The 21,428-nt window shown below is 33.9% G+C and overlaps 2 protein-coding genes across 2 annotated transcripts; both read left to right on the plus strand.

Moving 5' to 3' along the window:
* The first annotated feature begins 783 nt into the window (after positions 1-783).
* Positions 784-11,884, plus strand: SAD2 (ARM repeat superfamily protein). The gene is made up of 22 exons (XM_022294652.2): positions 784-1,138; positions 1,373-1,508; positions 1,597-1,684; positions 1,873-2,022; positions 2,550-2,712; positions 3,137-3,321; positions 3,474-3,647; positions 4,101-4,246; positions 4,339-4,462; positions 4,536-4,716; positions 5,553-5,712; positions 5,921-5,962; positions 6,040-6,158; positions 6,243-6,441; positions 7,444-7,575; positions 8,271-8,374; positions 8,554-8,733; positions 9,346-9,485; positions 9,589-9,728; positions 9,816-9,976; positions 10,744-10,870; positions 10,972-11,884. Exons 1-22 carry the CDS (start codon positions 1,049-1,051, stop codon positions 11,130-11,132), a joined length of 3,102 nt encoding a protein of 1,033 aa, XP_022150344.1. The 5' UTR covers positions 784-1,048; the 3' UTR covers positions 11,133-11,884.
* Positions 11,885-18,561: 6,677 nt separating this feature from the next.
* IBH1 (ILI1 binding bHLH 1) lies at positions 18,562-19,964 on the plus strand. The gene has a single exon (XM_088126357.1). It carries the CDS (start codon positions 18,945-18,947, stop codon positions 19,386-19,388), a length of 444 nt encoding a protein of 147 aa, XP_087982483.1. The 5' UTR covers positions 18,562-18,944; the 3' UTR covers positions 19,389-19,964.
* Positions 19,965-21,428: the final 1,464 nt, after the last annotated feature.

The raw sequence follows: 21,428 nt of genomic DNA on the forward strand, positions 1-21,428 counted from the left end.
GGAGAAGAGACGAAAGAGGAATTTTTTAGTTTAGGGGTCTCATAGGGCTGCCCTTTCCAAAAATAATAATGTACCTTCATAGAATCTCATCTTATATTTTCTAAGAGATTCTTGACATTCTGTTTATCTCAGAGTCTAAATCAAATCTTACATTTTAATATCTCATATATTAAAATATATTTAACTTCATTCAAATTTCACATATATCACCCAATAAATTAATACATTATTATTTATACTATCTCGCCATCGGGCTCAACATCATATTTTTAGTACAACAAATAGAAATGAATAATTGAACCTCCAACCTATATAAGGAAAAAGTAATATCCTTAACCATCAATTATTAAACTATGCTCATGTGGGCTCTGTCTGACTCAACGTAGTTGAATATATCTAACACAGGTTAGTGACACTTTGTTGCTAACTAAGAATCTATATATTTCCTCTAAACTTTCGTCAATATGTTAATTGTCACGCTATCTTTTCATTAAGTCAATCAAGGGGTCGAATCGAAACAAAATCCAAACTTCATGGATAAAAAGTATCACTTCTAAAGCCTTAAAGATCAAATAGAAATAAAATCAAAACTCGACGGATAAAAAGTAATCTTAGAGATCAAATAGAAGGGAAATCCAAACTTTGGGAACAATAAAAATTGTAAATTGGACAAAAATTCCCAATCATCTTTCAAAAAAATGATCAAGAGATTTATAATTTGATTTACTGTGGGGGAATTAGAAAGAATATATAATAGAGAGACAGAGCAGAGAGAGTAGTGGTTAAAACAACCGTAAACCCTAGTAGGTACTTTAAATAAGTCACACACACTCTCTTCGCCTGTCTCTCGCTCCCTCTTCTTCTCAATCTCTCCTGTTGCATTATTTTCGCCGGTGGCTGTCGCCAATTTCATACCAGGGAGGCGATTTCTGGGTCAGGATTGAAGTTTTCGAATTGGGTTTCAATTCTCGATTGCTTCCAATTCAGCTGCGAGGAGACTTGTTTTGGTTTGGTTTGTTTTCTTCAAATCTTTGTTGGTTTGAGCGGTATGGATCTTCCGAGTCTTGCCGTTGTTCTTCAAGCTGCTCTCAGTCCCAATCCTGATGAGAGGAAGGCTGCTGAGCAGAGTCTGAATCAGGTGCTTGATCAATGCTTTGCTTTGCTCTGATCATGCTGGCTTGGGATTGTTCTTGGATATGTGGGAATTTTGATTCTTTTTTGATTTTGCTTAGTTCTTGGAATTCGGGTGTGATTGAGAGTTGTGAACTTGTTTCTGTTTTAGTTGAAGCTGGTGTTTGGATTGATTTGGGGGGGCTGTTTAATGAATTTTTTTGACGGCGTTGGCTTTATTTGCTGTGTCTCGTGTCTGCAGATTCAGCACACCCCGCAACATCTGGTGAGGATGCTACAGATCATTGTGGATAATAATTGTGACTTGGCTGTTCGCCAGGTTGCTAGTATTCATTTCAAGAATTACATTGCCAAGAACTGGTCGCCCCATGAGCCAGGTACTAAATGGGTTTGTTGAATTGTTCTTCAAAATCATTGGCTAGTTTTGGTGGGTTAATTTTAATTGTTCTTGCTGGGCTGATGCAGATGAGCAGCAGAAGATTTCTGAGAGTGATAAAGATTCGGTCCGGAAGAACATTCTTCCATTCTTGTCACAGGTTCCATCATTATTGAGGTAAGCGTTTATCTCTATGATGGAGGACAGTAGATTGAGATTCCCATTTTGAATCTTTGATGCTGTGGAAGTTTTAAAGTCATTGTTTTATGAACAACCCTTTCTAAATTTGGTAACTTGCTAAAATCGTGTATATTGCATGTGTGGATCTTAATGCTCTCTGTTACATCAACATTGTGCACGTGCAGGGTGCAGCTTGGTGAGTGCTTAAAGACTATCGTTCATGCTGATTATCCAGAGCAATGGCCGTGTCTTCTTGAATGGGTGAAGGAAAATTTACAAGCTTCAAATGTTTATGGGGCTTTATTTGTGTTGCGAATTCTTGCTAGAAAATACGAGTGAGTATAATATGTATTTAAGGAGATTATTTTCTTTAGCTTGTCTGATCGCATTGCATACTGGTTGGTATCCTCAAGGTGTCAACATTGTCTGCAGCATTTGGTTTGAGTTGCTACTCATTCTAATTGTACTGTCGGCAAAAGATCCTTCTGGCTTTAAAATGATCTAATGACCTGGGATTTTATACAAATTGAACCTATCTTGGTCCAGTTTCTGCTGCAATGAGATTTTTATGCTCCCCCCAATCTCCTCACACAACACACGCACCCACACAGATGAAAAAGAAATTGTTTTCATGGATGTTTATTGTATTTTATTATTATTATTATTATTATTATTATTATTATTACTTTTAATAAGATCTTGTGATATTCTTAATTTGCCCAGTTGCCTTGTCATGCATAAGGTTCCTTGGAGTCAAGTTTTGTATCTACTTATATATTTCATTTGTTCTACATCTGGAATGGAACAGTTTATTATTGCATGCTATGTACTAAAGGTTTATCACCTTCTTTCTCGTTGATAGGTTTAAATCAGATGAGGAGAGGACTCCTGTTTATCGCATCGTAGATGAGACATTCCCTCTTCTGCTCAATATTTTTAGCAGACTTGTCCAGATTGGTAACCCTTCTCTGGAAGTAGCAGAGTTGATCAAATTTATTTGTAAAATATTTTGGTCATCTATATATGTAAGTTTTTATGAGAACATATTACTTTCCTTTGATTTTAGCCTGGTATTTTACTTGGTTAGGTTATTATCTTCCAAACATAAAATGAAATTGATTTTTTGTTTGATCTCACATGCTGGGAGGCTTCCTTGATTTGCATTTTGTGTTTCCTTGAAGCTGTTTCAAAGTAGTTTCTGGATGCGATGATTGTTGGAGAACTTTATGAACTGTAATAATAATTTGAACAGATGATATGCTTTCATATTCTGAAAATTTCATTTCATGTGCATGTGTACTTCTGTAGGATAATGTGTTTTTAAATCTTCATTTTTTTCTCAATGAAGGCATGGTTTCTCATTAAAAAAAATCTTTCACCCAGAATATATTGATATTATACATTCCCTCAATTTTAGGTTCTTTAAGTAATTTCTTGCATATGATTTAGATGGAGATTCCAAAGCATCTTTTCGATACCAATGTGTTCAATGCTTGGATGGTGCTATTCCTAATCATACTGGAGAGGCCAGTTCCCTTGGAAGGCCAGCCTGCAGATCCTGAACTTAGGAAATCATGGGGATGGTGGAAAGTGAAGAAATGGACTGTTCATATCTTGAATAGGCTGTACACTCGGTGAGATTTATTATTAAACAATACTAGCAATTTGTTTCTCTAAAGGTGTTTGTAGTATGAAGTTCTTTCTCTCCCTCTCTTCTCTCTCTCTCTCTCTCTCTCTCTCTCTCTCTCTCTCTGGTTTGTTGTTGCCACTGACACCTAATTTATAGGTTTGGAGATTTGAAACTTAAGAACCCAGAAAGCAGAGCTTTTGCTCAAGCATTTCAGAAGAACTATGCAGGGAAGGTCATGGAATGTCACTTAAATTTGTTGAATGTGATACGTGCTGGTGGCTATTTGCCAGATAGAGTTACCAATCTCATCCTTCAATATCTAAGCAATAGGTGGTCTAACTTCTCTTTTCCTCTACCAAATCCATACAACATATTCTGTTCCCATGCATGCTCTTTTTCCTTGCTTTCTCTAATACCCTGAATTATTAAGTGGGAAGGGGTATCATTTGATATGATTTTTATATGAGTAATCACAGTTGATAGAACTGAAATGTGAACATTTTGTAACAGAAGTTCTTGTGTAAAATAACAACTATATGACACTTTTATTTACCACTCACTGTGTAAGGTGTTGTTTTAATTGAAGTTCTAGCTTTTCTGTCTAACTTTGGAGGAAAATTAGTTTTTGGATGTGAAAAATTGAAGTACAAAGTGGGTTCAAAGGGGGGGATAAAGTAAATTTTTTTTATTATTCTCATTGTATTGCTCTATTTCTGCCAGTTGATGTTTAAATGCATTTTCACCTTTTGATTTCTGATATATATATATATATATATTTTCCAGTATCTCAAAGAATAGCATGTATTCTATGCTGCAACCTCGACTTGATGTTCTGCTTTTTGAGATAATTTTCCCTCTTATGTGCTTCAACGACAATGACCAGAAGCTTTGGGATGAGGATCCCCATGAATATGTCAGGAAGGGTTATGGTAAGCCACATGGAAATGGATTTAGTGCTTGGAAAGCTTGAACCAGCGACTACAATGCTCATATTCTAATGCTATAAACTTGTACTTTGTAGATATTATCGAGGATTTATATAGTCCAAGGACTGCTTCTATGGATTTTGTCAGTGAGCTGGTTAGGAAGCGTGGGAAGGAAAACCTTCAAAAGTTCATCCAATTCATTGTTGGAATTTTCAATAGGTATGTTTCCAGATCTGATGTCAAGGTTGATACTGCATCCATGAACTATGATGCGATTCATAATACTGTATAGGTATGATGAAGCGACTATGGAATTTAAGCCCTATAGACAGAAAGATGGGGCTCTTCTTGCTATTGGAGCACTCTGTGACAAATTGAAACAAACAGAACCCTATAAGTCTGAACTTGAGCGCATGTTAGTTCAACATGTTTTTCCTGAATTTAGCAGTCCTGTTGGCCATCTCAGAGCTAAGGTCTGATAGACTTTTACTGTTCTTGTCGTCATTGTTATTATTAACAATATTATTTGAATATAACAACTGTGATAATGTTGGTCAACCTTAATGTCTTTATAACCAGTATGTTAAATGCTCTGCTACTTTCCATTGTCACTTTTCTGGGTTTGCACTTGAAGACTTAATAGAAGTATGCTGTGACATGAAGATGGTTCTTTTATTGGAACTTTCTATTTATGTGCAAGACTTGGTTGCTTTTAAATGCGCCTTTCCTATGTTTGTATTTCTGAAGAAACTAGTTTTCTTATGATAAACAAAAGTACAAAATATTGGGCCTACAAAAACGAGCACTTGTATGTTCGCCAGTCATATGTTTTTGTTCCTATATTATGATAACCATCTATAACTAGAATCTTTCTTTAGCATTAGGGCTGTTGCTTATAGCACTTTGCAGTCATTTTTTACTGGCTTAGGGGTTTCAAGTTCGAATCTTCTGGTGAGGTTAATACCAAAAACTCTTGATGTTTCCCGATCCAAATCCTAGGACTAGTGTGGGTGCCCTGGGTATAGCAAAGCTTCGACTCCCAGTTATAAAAAAAACTCATATTTTTATTGGATTTGTATTCTTTAACATTAAAAGAAAGAGGAAAACGATACGGCAATTGTTTACAGCTTTTGCATGTGATTCTAGTTATATCACGTCCTCAAATCTCTTATTCTTCCTACACAAGATTTGTAGTTTTCTCATTGTAATTGTGTTTTTCTCTTTTAACATATTAGGATATTGGGTTTGAGAAATCACGGTATTAGCTTGAAATTTACATTCTTTTACTGCTTTGGTTTATTTGATACAGGCAGCATGGGTTGCGGGACAGTATGCCCATATCAATTTTGCTGACCAGAACAATTTCCGAAAAGCCTTGCATAGTGTTGTTGCTGGGATGCGAGACCCAGAACTCCCTGTTCGTGTTGATTCAGTTTTTGCATTAAGATCTTTTGTTGAAGCTTGCAGAGGTTTATACTATATATATTTATATATATATATTTTGATAATATTCCATCACAAATATAGGGGTGGGGATTTGAATTATGACCTCCTAGAGGAAGTAGAGATGCCTTAACCACTAAGTACTTTATATTAGATCTTTAATATTATTTTTTTGGTCTAAATGCTGGTTTGAATATCACTTACTGACAGAATTGAGTTTTGTTTTATTTTCAGACTTGAATGAAATCCGTCCAATCCTCCCGCAACTTCTTGATGGTTAGTTGATGAACATGCCATGATCATAAATAGTTGTTAATTTGCTTATTTAGTGATTGAGGTCATTTTCTTTTCAGAATTTTTTAAACTTATGAATGAGGTTGAAAATGAAGACCTTGTATTTACTCTGGAGACTATAGTTGATAAGTTTGGGGAGGAAATGGCTCCTTATGCGCTTGGATTATGTCACAATTTGGTATTTTCGATTCTAATTTCAATACAGAAATAGATGCGTATTTTTATTGAAGGCTCTGAAGTGATTTTTTTAAATTGGATCCAGGCTGCGGCTTTTTGGAGGTGTATGAATACTGCAGAAGCAGATGATGAAGCTGATGATCCTGGTGCTCTAGCCGCAGTTGGTTGTTTGCGTGCAATTAGCACAATTCTTGAATCAGTGAGCAGAATTCCTCAACTTTTTGTTCAAATTGAGCCAACATTGCTCCCAATAATGCGAAGGATGTTGACGACTGATGGACAAGGTTTGCATGCTTAATGTGATAGGCATCATTTTGAAATATACTTCTCTGGCTTCTTGCTGACTGATTTCATTATTTCGGTATATTCTGTGCATTTGATTATTTTTTCCTCTTCTTATGGAATGGCTCTTTCTGAATACCTATTGCCCTCATCAGTACTTTTGCAGTGCTTTATTGATTTATTTTATCATTTCTTTGATCTTCTTGCTATTGTTTAAAAGATAGCAAGTATATGGGAAGTCTGTTTTTGCCATTCCAATTTTAATTTCTTTCGCAGATGTTTATACTTTGAAGTTGTGAAAAAGTTGACTCGATTATGTATTTATTGACAGTCTGGGTGTGGGCCTAAAGTTTCTTAACTGTTTCTTAACTTTGAATTTCATTTTTCAAATTTTAGTAAAGATAACAACTCTGAATTTGCCAAGCAGTTGAAGGGGCTACCTACAAATTTAGATGTCATTGAATTCATAGGTCCAAGCTATATTAGCCACATACTTGTTACGAATTTGTTGATTTTGAGTCAGAGTTATCGGTTTGGATTAGTTGAGGTGTGATTAAACTGGTTGAAGTCCACAATTATGGAAGAAGTTATAGTAAAATAATTCCTTGTGGTACTTCTTTAATCTTAGAATATTTATAACAGATTATTTTGTAGGATCAAAATCTCTTGTGAAGATGTAAAAGGAAGTTGGTGAGTTCGGATAAAATTTTGCTTTTGACACCATAATATCATCTATCATCAGTTCTCCCCATGTACTTTATTGATAGTATGATTGTTATTGTAATGTTTAGTGGAGCCGGCCTATAAAATACTTGATTATCGTTTATCAGCATTAAACTACCCCTGGATATGCTGGCCTGAGGATTGGAATTATTTTTTTTTTGTTAATTTTTTTAATAATAGGAATTATAGAAACTAGTGCCAATAATTTCAATAGGTGTCAGTCCCCCCCTCCCTTTTTAACCTTTAATATCTTATTCAATCTTTATGTATGCTATTTGCAGAGGTATTTGAAGAAGTCTTGGAAATTGTTTCATTTATGACATTCTTCTCCCCTACAATATCCATGGATATGTGGAGTCTTTGGCCATTGATGATGGAAGCATTGGCAGAATGGGCTATTGACTTTTTCCCAAGTATGTTGTCTTTTGTAGCTATCAATTTTCTACTTAGTTGACTATAACTTGTACTCTTTGAGTTTGGGCATACCAAGGAACTTCTGAACACAGTAAATTTTATTTTCTGCTTTGAGCATGGGATTCATAATTCTTTTCAGTTATAGTTTAGTTGTCTAATTCTGTTCTAAAAATTGCATGAAAAAAGTGCTATGAGGTTTGATATATAGCAAAGCTGTAGACAACCTGGTCACAGGGTTTTAACTACTTTCTGGATGCGCACGTGATGTGAAACAGAATCATGCTAGCGAAGCCCCCTCTCTATTGGTTTGTTAGGCTTTGCTGCATGCCTGCACCTAATTGATAATGTGTTCTTGGATGTAGAGAATGGAGAAAAATGGCCGTAGAGCAAACATGTAGCTAATTGGGACGACATAACCCCGTACTCAATCAAACTAGCATGAGTTACACCAAGTCTTGTTTTAGTTGTAATGCTCATGTTGTTGCTTTTTGCAACTAGCAAGGATTTTTAATTAATTTTAGTCGGTTGGAGTTTGTGTAATTTCATGCTGATGCTTGGACACATTTATATTACACAGTTATTTCTGGTAGTAGCATATGACTGTTAGCATGTAGGAATATGTAATGAATGTAGCACTAAATAGCCATGGATATAAGGTGGTTGATTCTGATGTCTTTTTGTTCTGTATTCACAGATATTCTTGTTCCATTGGACAATTACGTATCCAGGGGGACTGCTCATTTCCTCACCTCCAAAGCACCTGATTACCAGCAAAGTCTTTGGAACATGATTTCATCGGTGAGTTGCATTACTCTTGATGGGGTTATTATCTCCTACTATTAGATAGCGTTTTTTTCTTTTTTCCGTAGTTTTTAATGGGAGAGGTGTTGATAATTCAGTGGCACTATAACTTCGCTTCTGAATAAATTTTTGTTAACGTGCCTCCAATCTGATAAGCTTGTACCATTTTACTTTAGATAATGGCCGACAAGAATTTGGAAGATGGCGATATTGAGCCTGCTCCAAAGCTTATTCAAGTTGTCTTTCAAAACTGCAAAGGTCAAGTGGACCAATGGATTGAACCATATCTCAGAATCACAATAGAAAGGCTGCAAAGAACCGAGAAGTCATACTTGAAGTGTCTTCTAATGCAAGTGGTAAGAACTGGGGAGTTAGGTCAATTTACTGTGGTGAAAAGCCTTTATTGCAATGCCCATGCATGTCAGAGTTTCCCCCTGGTTATACATTTTCAAGTATTACTCTCCAGCGGGCTTACTATTTAAGATCATCCCTTGAATTTAACTATCAGCAGTGGGGCTAGATATCTCTTGTTGCTGTCTTGTTTGGAACTTGATATGTTATGAGATTCCTTTCTATTTTGGGAGGGTCAATGGTATAATGATCTAAAATATATGTACATATGGGGAATTTTAATGATCCTTGGTGGAGGTCATTTAAGCATAAAGATTGGATCTTTTCAGTAATCAATTTAATAACAAATGACATTTGTTTGTGACCTCTGCTTTTGACTGTATTTTTGCTCCTGTTAATTTTAGCATTTTCTTATAAAATATAAATAATATTTACTTGTAGGTCTTAATTTCTTGGTAAAGAGCATTTGAATCTTAGACTGTAAATATCCTGCTTGTTGTATTGATGGTGTTTACAGTTGCAGATTTTCTTTTAATGCTCACTAGATATTTTTTCTTGAGATTATTTGTTGGCTTGGTGTACATTGAGCTGGTTTCATTGAATTTATTTCTTTGCAGATTTCTGATGCTCTTTACTATAATGCATCATTATCACTCAACATATTGCAAAAGCTAGGTGTTGCAACCAATGTATTCAACCTTTGGTTCCAGATGCTACAGCAGGTTAAAAAGAGTGGCGCACGAGCTAACTTTAGAAGGTATATTATGTCTTCCTCTCTCTTTCTCTTGGTGTCAACTTAATGACACTGTAGATGTTCATGTTCTCGTTTGGATTTGTCTGAATGATCATTCATGTTGCAGGGAACAAGATAAAAAAGTTTGCTGCTTGGGATTGACATCTTTGCTAGCACTTCCAGCCGATCAATTACCAGGAGAGGCTCTGGGGCGTGTTTTTAGGGCTACCCTTGACCTCTTAGTTGCTTACAAGGATCAAGTTGCAGGTCTCTCTCTCACACACACTCTATTCTTTATTTATATCTCTAAGTTAGGGCCAAATCCTCATATATATTATGCTCCTTTGGACACAGAAGCTGCAAAAGAGGAGGAAGTTGAAGAAGATGATGATATGGATGGTTACCCAAGCGATGAAGACGACGACGATGGAGATGGTTCTGACAAGGAAATGGGATTTGATGCCGAGGATGGTGATGAAGTTGACAGCATCAAGCTTCAAAAGCTGGCTGCACAGGTTCGCACATGTACACATATATGGTTGTCTGTAATATATCAGAATTTTATAAGTATATCTTTGATAAGTTATAGGAGAACTCAAACCTGAGTATTTATTGTAGTTTATGACACCAAGGAGATAGGGCCACACCAGGTGCTTTGTGTTTGATCATTTATATTGAATTTGTTTATATTAAAGGGTCCAAAAGAAGAATTTTACATGTTTAGGACTTGAAATTCCAGGATATCTTGTTATATATATAGTCTTTCTCAGCAGCCCCTTGTTCACTAGTAATCATTTATTTGATGGATTTAATTTCTTATATTTGTCTAGATAGAGTTCTTTTTCTAGGATTTTGTTAATTTGTCAATCCTTAATTCAAGTCAATTGAAAAGTTCTTTTAAATTCTTTTGACTTTAGATTAGAGTTCAAGAAGATGCCTTACTTTCCCTCTTTTCATATTATTGTCTCTCTTCGGTACAGCCTCCAAGTTCCCTATGATTTTGATCTGGTGGGTTCAAAATTTTCTCATGGTTATTTTTCTTTCAAGAGTTTGTCTTTGTAACTTTCAACCATCAATGAAAAGTTTGTTTCATGTTCAATTTTTTCCCTTTTCTTTTGCTTTTCTTACTAAACATTAAGCACATGTGATGATGAACCTTTCCGCATACGCTTTAGTTCAGTTGCAGTTGCTGGTTCAATGATTACTCGACCATTGTAGATGTTGATACTTTATTTTCGTTGTCGGGTTGTCATTGTAATTTCATCTTTAATGGAATTTGCAGGCGAAATCGTTCCGCCCAGATGATGAAGAAGATTATGACTCAGATGACGATTATAGTGACGATGAGGAGATGCAATCTCCCTTAGATGAGGTGGACCCTTTTATTTACTTTGTAGATACAATAAAAGGTATGTGGAGTTTCTTTTCATTTGATTTAACAATCCGAACTTCATGACATCATTGAACTTATTATGTATATGGTTTTGATCCTTCCTGTTCGGAAAATAAGGTATGCAAGCATCAGATCTGATGAGGTTCCAGAGTCTTACCCAATCTCTGGAGTTCCAATATCAGGCTCTCGCACATGGTGTTGCGCAGCATGCTGAACAGCGGAGAGTAGAAATTGAGAAGGAGAAACTGGAAAGGGCAGCCTCAGCGGCCTCTTCGTGACTACGAGTTGGAGTTGTCACTTGTAAGGCAAAAATTTTGAATTGCTCTGCTGGTCCCGTTCATGTCCATTGGTTTAGTAAATGATTGATTGAATGCAAAAAAGTCGGCTGCCATTCTCTTGATTTGATTGGTTCAGTGTTCATGGATGATGTCTGAGCCTCAAAAAGTTCAGGTCTGAAGTTGCTTGGCGCGGTGGTGCAGCCAACTTCCTCCCATCCCTAGAGACAATGCAAATTGTCCCATTGGAGTCGCCAGAGTCGGTCCTTCGACCCAAGCGGTTCGGGTTGGGTCGACGGTCCAGTGAGTCACATGCATCCGATGGCAGAACGTAACTGCCTATCCTAGTTTGTCTCGTCTCTTGTCTCATTTTTGCCTAGGTATATTTCATATAGAAAGGTTCCATATCTCCCATTTTTTATTCCTCTTTTGCTTAGGTCATACAGAGTCTGTACTATTTTTGATCATTCATTCTTTTTCCTTTTTCTTAAATTACGTTGAACTCATCGGTATTTTTGTGGGTGATTATTCCTCGGCCTGTATTCATAAAAGTCTCGAAGTTTAGGTTAGTATTTCCCTCCGCCGGTGTCCCGGTTTTGAGACGGGCGACGGAGTCTGCTAGTTTTTGGGTTCACTGCAGAGGGCTACTAAGGGTAGCTGCTTTTGACACTTTTGGATTGTGGCTGCTGTTTTTGATTCTTTATATTTATATTATAAGTTGTGGGATTAATGAGAAGGAAACTTGTTTCCTTGCCTCTCTCTCTCTCTCTCTCTCTCTCTCTCTATTCTCTCTCTCCATTGGCATATTACCCTTTAAAGAAAAAAAAACCTTTCTTCTTTAGCTTTTGATCTTGTTTTTCCTTTCAGTATTGTGTCAAATTGAAAAGGTCATTTGGGATTTTTGTGTTATGGAAAGATGTGCTGTTTTCGACACAAAAGCAAGAATGTGGTAAAAAATAGTCACAAAAAGTAAGATGCCAACCAAGGGACGTTTACAAGTTTTTGTTCACTTTTGTTGAATATGGTTTCGAGATCTTGGACTGAACTTTTACGAGTTTTATTTTAGTCTTTGAACTTTTGTTTACGGTTCAATATTTCACTATAATATTGATACGACATATAGTTAATAGGTGAAGTTGTATTATATTCTCAATGGACTGAAAAGTAGCATTTGGATAAGATTTAGTAGAAAGTGAAAAATCAAAATTGAAAATTTAATAGCTTGAAGGACTAAAATAACTATAGAGGTATTTTTAAATAATTATATATATATATTTTTAATAATAGTTTCTCTCTTTTAGTGTGTGCTAAATGAAGTGTTTATTCCTGCTAAAATCATAATTTTTTTTTGCATAGCAACATTAACTTCTTTTCAAGCGTTCTTTCAATATTTTAATCAGTGGTTTTGAAAACAAAAGTGAGTTAATTGTAAACAAAAGAAAGTTCATGTTTAAAGGAAGTGAGATTTTATAATATAAACGATTTCTAAATCACAATAATTCCATTATAAAAATGGAGTGAGGAAGTGATTGTCATGGGTGAAATCATCACAGGTAAATTGAGAACGAGAAGGGACAAACAAAGTCAATTCTTTGATTATCAGTTATGAAGCGTCAAAATGGCATGAATACAGGTTCGGTGGTCTACAAGGTTTCATTTGGAGGTCAGGAGCTGACATGTCACTTCATCTAGAATCTTGCATCAATAAATATATAGAGAGAGGGATAGAGAGATATTATAAAGTCTTTACGAGTGGTCCCATCCTCACAAAGGTATGCAATTCTGTGCAACCTTTCAAAGAGTCGCTCGACACCAATTCGATGGTCCAGCACCATATCGGTGCAATGTTTCGTTTGCAGGTCATCACTTCAACTAGACGTCCACCTTGCCTCAAGTAGCTCACCCGTCACTCCATCCAGAATCTTGCATCAATAGATATATAGAGACGGACAAAGAGATAATATAAAATATTTGCAAGTGACAAAAAATTCCATTACAAGAATGGAGAGAGAACAAAAGGAATTAGAAAGGGTTATGGTGTGGGAATAAGAATTTAGAGAAGAAAAGAAATTTGAATGGTTGAAATATTATAGGAATGTGGAATTTGGAATGTGATGGACGTTGAAATGTCCAATTCAGGAACCTGCCTTTGCCGCCTTTCCTTTTGCTTTCCTCTTTCCAAATATTTCCATTTTCATTTATGACATAAACCCACTTTTACCAAAATACCCTCTCACAAAACTACTTCCATAATTGGTTAAACTATAAAGTTGGTATTTAGAACTTTTGGAAGTTTAATGCTTGTGCCACCAAATAATTGAATCTACTCAAAACCAGCTCCCATGTAATTAATTCTTAAATAATACAATATTTAGTGGGATAATGGGACGGGGCGAGGACGATGATGCATTCTCTAACTCCGATACGTATCAAAATATGTGTTTGGTGATAACATCAAAGCTTAACGAGATAGAGATGAATGATATAAAAAAAGATTGAGACCACATGGAAGAGTTAGATAGTAAAAATATGTTAGAGAAAATTTTAGTTAAAGAAAGAAAAAAGAGAGAAGTTTTGGAGAGAAAAGTTAAATGTACATGTTAAAGAGAAAATTAAAGAGGGAGAAATTTAAGAGGGACGTATGCTAGAGAAAGAAAGATAAATTGGGGAAGAGATTTAGAGAGATAAAAGTTAGGAAAAATATTAACATTAGAGATTAAAAATTTTAGAGATAGAAAAATCAGATATAAGTTAAAGAAAAATAAACTAAGGAGGAAAAAAAATTTAAGAGTGAGATATGCTAGACCAAAAAAGATAAATTGGAGAGAAAATTGAGATATAAAAATTTGGAAAATATTAAAATTAGAGAGATTAAAAATTAGAAAAATAATAAAAGTTAGTTATAAAAATTTTAGAGATATAAAGAAAACTTTTTAAGAGAGGAAAATAATTTTGACAGAAAGGTTAGAAAATAGAAGGGATTCATTTAGAGAGAGATGTACGAGAAAAGAAGGTGTCAGAAGAAAAGGTGAAAATTTGAAAAACAAAAATATATTTTGAAAAAATAAATTTACTAAAAAATGGTATCAAACAATTGTCTTTTTCAAATATGATAAACTAAAAATAAAAAATAAAACATGTAACCATACCTAAATGATCAATTTAGCCTATATATGAATTGAGTTTAATTTTAATTTGGCATATGTAGTTTTAAAAATTTTAGTTTAACTCCTTGAGGATGGGTCCAACGTTGCAAATCATCTGTATCACATTAAATATATAACATGTTTTTATTGATGCAATAGTTATTACGAGCACCGATTTTTTTTTATTTAGCATATTGTATTGGTTAGAGTTTAGGATCGAGTAAAAATAACTGATTTATGAGTGGGTAAAAATAGTTTAAAGATAATTTATTTGGTTTAACTAAACTATAGAAACTATATTAAAACTTAAAAAGAATATATATATATATATATGTGGTATAAGTTGAACTAAATCCAAACTAGGGACCAATTGATAATTTAACCTAAAAACTAAAAAAATTAAATTATAAGTTTAGTTGAGGTATTCTAAATATTGTCTATTTACTTGTGAAAATTTAACTAGTTTTTAATTAGATTTGTAAACTTTAGATTATGTTTCCTATTTTAGTTTTTGTTCTTAAAATATTTATCAGAATGTTGATATAAATTTGACATTAATTTATTTCGTGGACATGCTGACATTAATTTGACGTACTCATTTGGTATTAAAATCAAAATTTTCTTATTGGCTCATCACATAGTATATATATACTCAATTAAAATGTTGGAGGTTCTGTTTATCTGGGAATATCTTTATATTTTTATTTATTTTAAGATCAAATGTTCTATTTGGCTTAAATACCCTCTACAAAATCATCTTGGTTTTAATTATTTATGGTTTTATTTCGAAGCATATTTAGCATGAATTTTTTTTTATTTTTAAATTTTAAAATGTTTTCATTATGCTAATGAATTCTAAAATATGGTTCTATTTAATCTTTTCTCTTGAAAATTTTATAATGTTGATGTGACACATGATACCGATTAAATATGATATTCATTGGATATTAAAATCAAAACATTTAGCTTATTTTAAGAGTTTGAAAATTTTTTATTCCTATTTATTTTAAAATCAAAAACATATTCCTACAAAATCATGTGACTTCGACTATTTATGACCTTTATATTCTTTTTAGTTGCATAAATAAATTTATTAATTAAATCGTAAAATTAAAGAAATAACATGCTAAACTATGAAATCCGATTGAAAATGGATAAAATAGCAAATCAATGATTTATATTGGATATACTTGTTAAATTAGTGACTAAAATATGGTTAATTAGATTTAACTGACTAGTCTTGATTTTCCTTAAAAAATTTGTTAATTGAGGTTTCAAAAACATTCATAAAAATCCTAAAAAAAGTAACCTAAGAAATATATATTTTACAAATTCACAACAAATTATATTATGAAACAAAATAAAAAAGGGTGGCAAATTATAGTTTGAATTTTGATTCACAATGAAAATTTATTATCGCTATCGTGATCCTTCATTATTTATTTTCCAGGTTTGAAGAACATTGTGGTACAAGATACGATTTGTACTATGAATGAAACAATGTGATGTGTTTGCTCATAATGAATGACATAATTTCATGAAAGACTTTGTTCTAAAATTTAATAAAGTGTGACATGTTCTTATTAAATTGATTGTACACAAGAAATGATTGCTTATGATTTGATGACTAGATTTTATTTGCTCATGTCCCTTTAGCTTTTACTGTTTTGTCACACTCTCTGTTCAATTGAGGACTAAATTTTCTTTTATCATTTCATTTCAAAACTAAGAAAATCAAACAAATATGAGTTTAGTTAAGTGGTAATTGACATATGTCTCCGTTGATTCATATTTGGTGCTACAAATCTCGACATTTTGTATCAAAGCCAAGATTTGGAACAATAAATTAAAACACAACAATGAAATCAAAACATTTGACATAAATGTTAAAAGGTATGAAACAAAACTGTTTTAATGTCGTTTTTGTTTGAATTTTATCAATGCTATACCCAATATATATTTTATAATTCATTTGATACATCCGGACATAGTTTTTTCAACAAGTTTTCAAATGAAAATCTAGGTAAAAGATTACAACACTAAAATTTAAGGTGAAGATTGCAACACTTATGAAAGTTTAAGGTAAGCTTAGAGTTAAAAATTGATATACCTCGACAAGTTCACGGTTAAAAATTTATCTTTTCCATTTTTTTAATTCTCTCAAAAGTTAAAACATCTATCTATCAAATCTTTGACAAAAACTTCATGTGGGTAAAGAGTATTCTCAAATACTCCATGCTTTTACAGTTGTGACTTGTGAGAGAGCCATGTAATTTTGTTCACTTTTGATAACACAAAATCCAAGAAATTGCATTGAAAAATCTATCTAATTAGCCTTAGAGTATTTTTTACAATTGTGAAAGGTACTTTATCTACTTTGAGATAGGTTCGTGACCACAAGGTCGGAGGTTCAACTCCCATCTTGATATTTGTTGTATTAAAATAAAAGTTGAGTTATCAAATTATTAACATTGTTGGTGGGCAAAATCAGAATCGACACATGTCATCCCCTGCTCAGTTGGGAGCTGCTAGGAGATAGAGAACATGTCAACTGTACCCGCCGACCTAAACCATGCCGAACTGAGATCATGAATAGTTGTATACGCCGACCAAAGGAATCCGACCTTAGGTCCGACCATTGACCTAGGAGACCGACAGTCGTAACCGCCGATCATAACAGTACCAACGACCTTGTCTCCCCCACCTACCTATAAAAGGGACACTCCACCCCATTGATCAAGTACGCTATTTCCTATGAGAACGACCTAAACAGCTCGAGCTCGCAACTAATTTGGGCGTTGGAGTGCTTGTTCCCTGTGTAGGTTCACTTGTGAGCACCACGGTAGCTCGTCCTTGTTGGCACCTGTCTGAGACCTGTGAGCTCGACGGAAAACAACATCAACAAACATCAAATTATTTCTTTATTTCTTTATTATTATTTTCACCTTTTAGTTGATCATATATGTTTTAACCAGTTTAGTCATCAAATTATTAACATAAAAATATTTCTTTATTTCGTTATTACTATTTTTACCTTTTAATTGAGAATATGTGCCTTAGCTAGTTGAGTAATCATCAAATTATTAACATCAAATTATTTATTTATTATTATTTTTACCTTTTAGTCAAAGATATATACGTCTTAACAAATTGAGTTAGCAAACTATTAACATAAAATTATTATTGTTATTTTTTTTATTTATTAGTCGGAAATTTATGCTTTAGCTAGTTGGGTGTGGTCAAATTATCAACATCAAATAATTATTATCATTTATCTTTTAGTCGATGATATATACCTTAATCAGTTGAAATATTTCTAACTTTTCATAAAACAATTAACATCAAATTATCTCTTTTCTTGTCTAAAATATATGCTTGTGAGAGAGAGAGATTTGTGAAAAGAAAGACTAATTAGGGATTAAACCTAACACACACAGCCACAACAAAAGCATTATTATTTGATAAGCAAAGTAATCAAAAATTAGAAAAATAAATAAATAAAAAAAAAAGGAAGAAAAGGCAAAAAAAGGTTCCCTCTATGAGACAAGTGGGTAACTCATCCCATGTGCTCTCATGTGGTGGTTGGCCCTATGTGGGCCCCACATTCCACTTCTCCTACCCCTTAATCTCCCCCCCTCTCTCCCCTCCTCTTTCTCTCACCTAAATTTATTACCTTTTTTTTTTCCACTTTTAATTAATAAAACTAAACCCACCCAAAAAAAAGAAGAAAAAAACCAATTTCTCTCTCATCTAGCGCGTGTCCTCCACGCTCCATCTCATTATCCCATATATTACATTTAGATTATATTATATAGCATTCTACCTCCCACATTGGAAAAAAAAAAACAATTGAATAATAAAGTATTTTTGTTATTTTATTAGGAATTACAAATTTGGTTCCTTTTTATATTTTAGAAAGTTTTTAATACATTGTTTATTTTCTCTCCTCTACCTGTAAAAAGTTTCAAATGGATCCCTATCGTTAACTCGATTGGTTTAAACTTTATTTTCTCTCTTCTACTGGTAGAAAGAGTTAATGGTGGTCACCCCAGTGACTCAATAAGAAAGTATTTTTATGTTATTTTTATTAATTTGTGTACGGTTTAATGGGTCATTATTGATTATGCTGTTATTCATTTGTAGCTATTACGTGATCGTCACGTTCTCTCTCCGTAATCAACATAACAAAAGTGATTAATAATTCATTATTAGAAATTAAAAAGAAAAAAAACCCATTTGATTCCAAAAGCCCAAAATTCCTTATAGCCATCCAATTTCAATCCCCTTATTCCTCCCCCTATTGCTTGATTCCTTCCCCCATTCCCCCCTCTCTCCTAAATTATTTGCAGTTTTAGAGAGAGAAACTCTGGGTTTTTAAGATCATCAATCAACTTATTATACCTTGTGCCTCAACTCAAGTTTTTGCCTTTTGTCCTTCCAAGCAAGAGGCCCCTCTCTGTCAGAAAACCCACAAAAAAAAAAAAGAAAAAAAAAAATCTCAACTTCCAATCTCCAAATTCTCCCATTTGTCTGCCTCTCTCTCTCTTCAAAAAGATTTGTTGTGTCAGAGTTAGTTGTGTACTAGGAATTCAAGATCCCTTCTCTCTCCCTCTACCAACATTATATATCTTCTTCTCTGTTTGTTCTCTCTGATTTTCTTTTTCTCTCCATGGCTTCTAAATCGGGTCTAAACCGGATGAATTCGTCCCCCGGTCGGCTCCGATTAGCCCGAACCTTCCTCCGATCGCTCTCCAAGATCAAATCCCAGAGACCGGCCGCGACGACGGCGGTGTCTCGGTCGTCTTCTCTCAGACGGCGGATAAGAATAGCGGCCTACTCCTCCATGGCTCGTGCGGCTGGGCCGCGGCGGGCTTGGGCTAGAGCGCTCCTCTTCAAGCTCCAGACTCGAGCCAGACATAGAACTCTGATGAGACGCCACCGTTACCACCGCCGCTCCTCGGACGACCAGGTTGGGAGGCTCCGCCGCGTGCTGCCGGGCGGCGGGGCGATGGACGTGTGCACCTTGCTGGAGGAAACTGCCCACTACATCCATTGCCTCTCAACGCAGGTTAAGGTCATGAAAGCCATATCTCATCACTTGTCCTCCAATTGATCACTCCATATCCAAACCCCATTAACAGATCATATCCAAAGGAGGAGCATAAAATTACAACACAAGAAGAGAGAGAAAGTAGAGAGAGAAAAGAGAGATTTCATATCATAATATCACAGGCGTAATTTACTTTTTTCTTTTTTTTTTTCATGCATATAAAAAGCAAGTTATAAACTTATACAGAGAATTTAGAACAATATAAATATATATTATATTTGTGCATGCATTGGGGTGGTGATTCTTCCAAAAAAAAAATAAAAAAAATAGAGATTTTATAATCTCTGTGACATGCTTTTTTTTTTTTTCCCTTCTGTATATATATAAAAGAACATCTTTTTTCTTCTTATCTCTCTCTTTCTCTCCCTTAATATGCTTAATTTTGTATGGATTTAAAGAAAATTGTGAGAGTTTTTGTAGTTTCTGTTTTTTTTTATTGCATTTTTTTCCTTTTTAAATTTTGGTTTTATGGTTTTTTTTTTTGGAGAGAGGAGATTGGTCTCTGAGCTGATCATATGTAATTAGTAATTTGATTCGGAGATCATAAGATTCGTTGTTGTTGATGTTGTTTTTTTTAGAGATTTTGAAGTTTGCAAATTTCTCTCTCTCTATATATAAATTCATTCGCTTTTGAAGAATTAATACAAAGTTTTGAATATTTAAGAAGTTTCTCTCCCTCTAAAACACATCTTTGTTCCATTTGTTTTTGGGTTGAATGATCTTTCTCTCTCTTGTTAAAACATGTGCTCTCTCTCTATCTTTCTCAAAAAACATGTTTCATTGTGTGGGTTGGATGATCTTCCCCTCTCTTATAAAAAACATGTCTCTTTACATATTTCGGGGTCGGATGATTTATGTTTTTCTCGTGAACACATGTTTGGATAACTACTTTTCTGTCTCTTGATATACACAATAGATTAGATATATGTTTGAGTAATTAGATATAATATGTTTGAATAAAACTTTTTTCTCGAAATTTTCGTAGTGAGAGTTCGACCATCTACTTTTTGATCAAGAGATATGAAATCTTCCTCTATTTTTCATGTTCTTCCTTTATGTTTTTTAAAATAGATGTTGAACCAAAACATATTCTTCCACGGTCAAAACATGATGAGTTTAGCTCAACGATAATTGGCACCTATCTTTGACCAAGAGGTCACGAGTTTGAATCTCCACTCATTTATACTCAAGAAATATGTTCTTCCATGAATGATCTAATTTATTTATTTATTATAATTATAAGTTATTTTTTTTTTAATATAGAGTTGTTCTTTCTTTTGAAATCATGTTATTATGAGAAGTGATTTGACTGCCTTCAAATAACCCCTACATCTTGAAAACAAAAGCAAAAAGTTGTTTACAAGATTTTCCCATCAAGCCCTAAAAGGTAGTTGAAACTCTCTTTCATTGATAACAATTTTGTTTTAATATTTCTATTTGTAGAGGTATGCTCATCTATTAACCATTTTTTGTTGTATTTTCTAGGTTCTAGAAACAATTTTAAAATTTCAAAATAAAAATAGGGTTTTGTCAGCGCTTGAGGCTTGAACGTACAACTTATTTTAAGGTGATCTCAATTTCGAACCCTACGTTGATTACGATGTTGCTCAGCCTAGGCAATGAGACACAGTTATATGAATTTACTAGCATAAGCCACATGACATCAAAACAACCCTTTAATTTTAATTAAACCAATCCATATCTCTGTACTAAAAAAATTATTAGGTTAAATTTAAACAACGATATAGTAAATATTACTCTAACACATATGTACATTGAAAAGTTTGATGTCTTAATTAATAATATATGCCAATTTGCCAATCTCTCTCTGTCGCTAAAAGGAACTATGGGTTTTTGAACCCATTGTTCTTCATAACTTTTAAGTTTGAATGAAAGGAAAGTTTAACAAGAGAAAAAAAATAGAAGCTAAAAAAAACACTAAAATCCCATTTTATTTTCATCTTATACCTAGTTATAACTTAAAAAAAAGTAGATAAATTAGCATATGCTTTTAAATGTAATTATATGATAAATAATGGCTCC

The sequence above is a fragment of the Momordica charantia genome (assembly GCF_013281855.1).
Source record: "Momordica charantia cultivar OHB3-1 chromosome 7 unlocalized genomic scaffold, Mcharantia_2.0 BLBB01000007.1, whole genome shotgun sequence".
In the NCBI taxonomy this organism is placed as follows: Eukaryota; Viridiplantae; Streptophyta; class Magnoliopsida; order Cucurbitales; family Cucurbitaceae; genus Momordica; species Momordica charantia.

Coding starts and splice junctions, on each gene's coding strand:
- SAD2 (XM_022294652.2), top strand. CDS start 1,049: ATGGATCTTCCGAGTCTTGCCGTTGTTCTTCAAGCTGCTCTCAGTCCC. Junction 1,685..1,872: donor CAGGTTCCATCATTATTGAG/GTAAGCGTTTAT, acceptor GTGCACGTGCAG/GGTGCAGCTTGGTGAGTGCT. Junction 4,717..5,552: donor TTGGCCATCTCAGAGCTAAG/GTCTGATAGACT, acceptor TATTTGATACAG/GCAGCATGGGTTGCGGGACA.
- IBH1 (XM_088126357.1), top strand. CDS start 18,945: ATGGCTTCTAAATCGGGTCTAAACCGGATGAATTCGTCCCCCGGTCGG.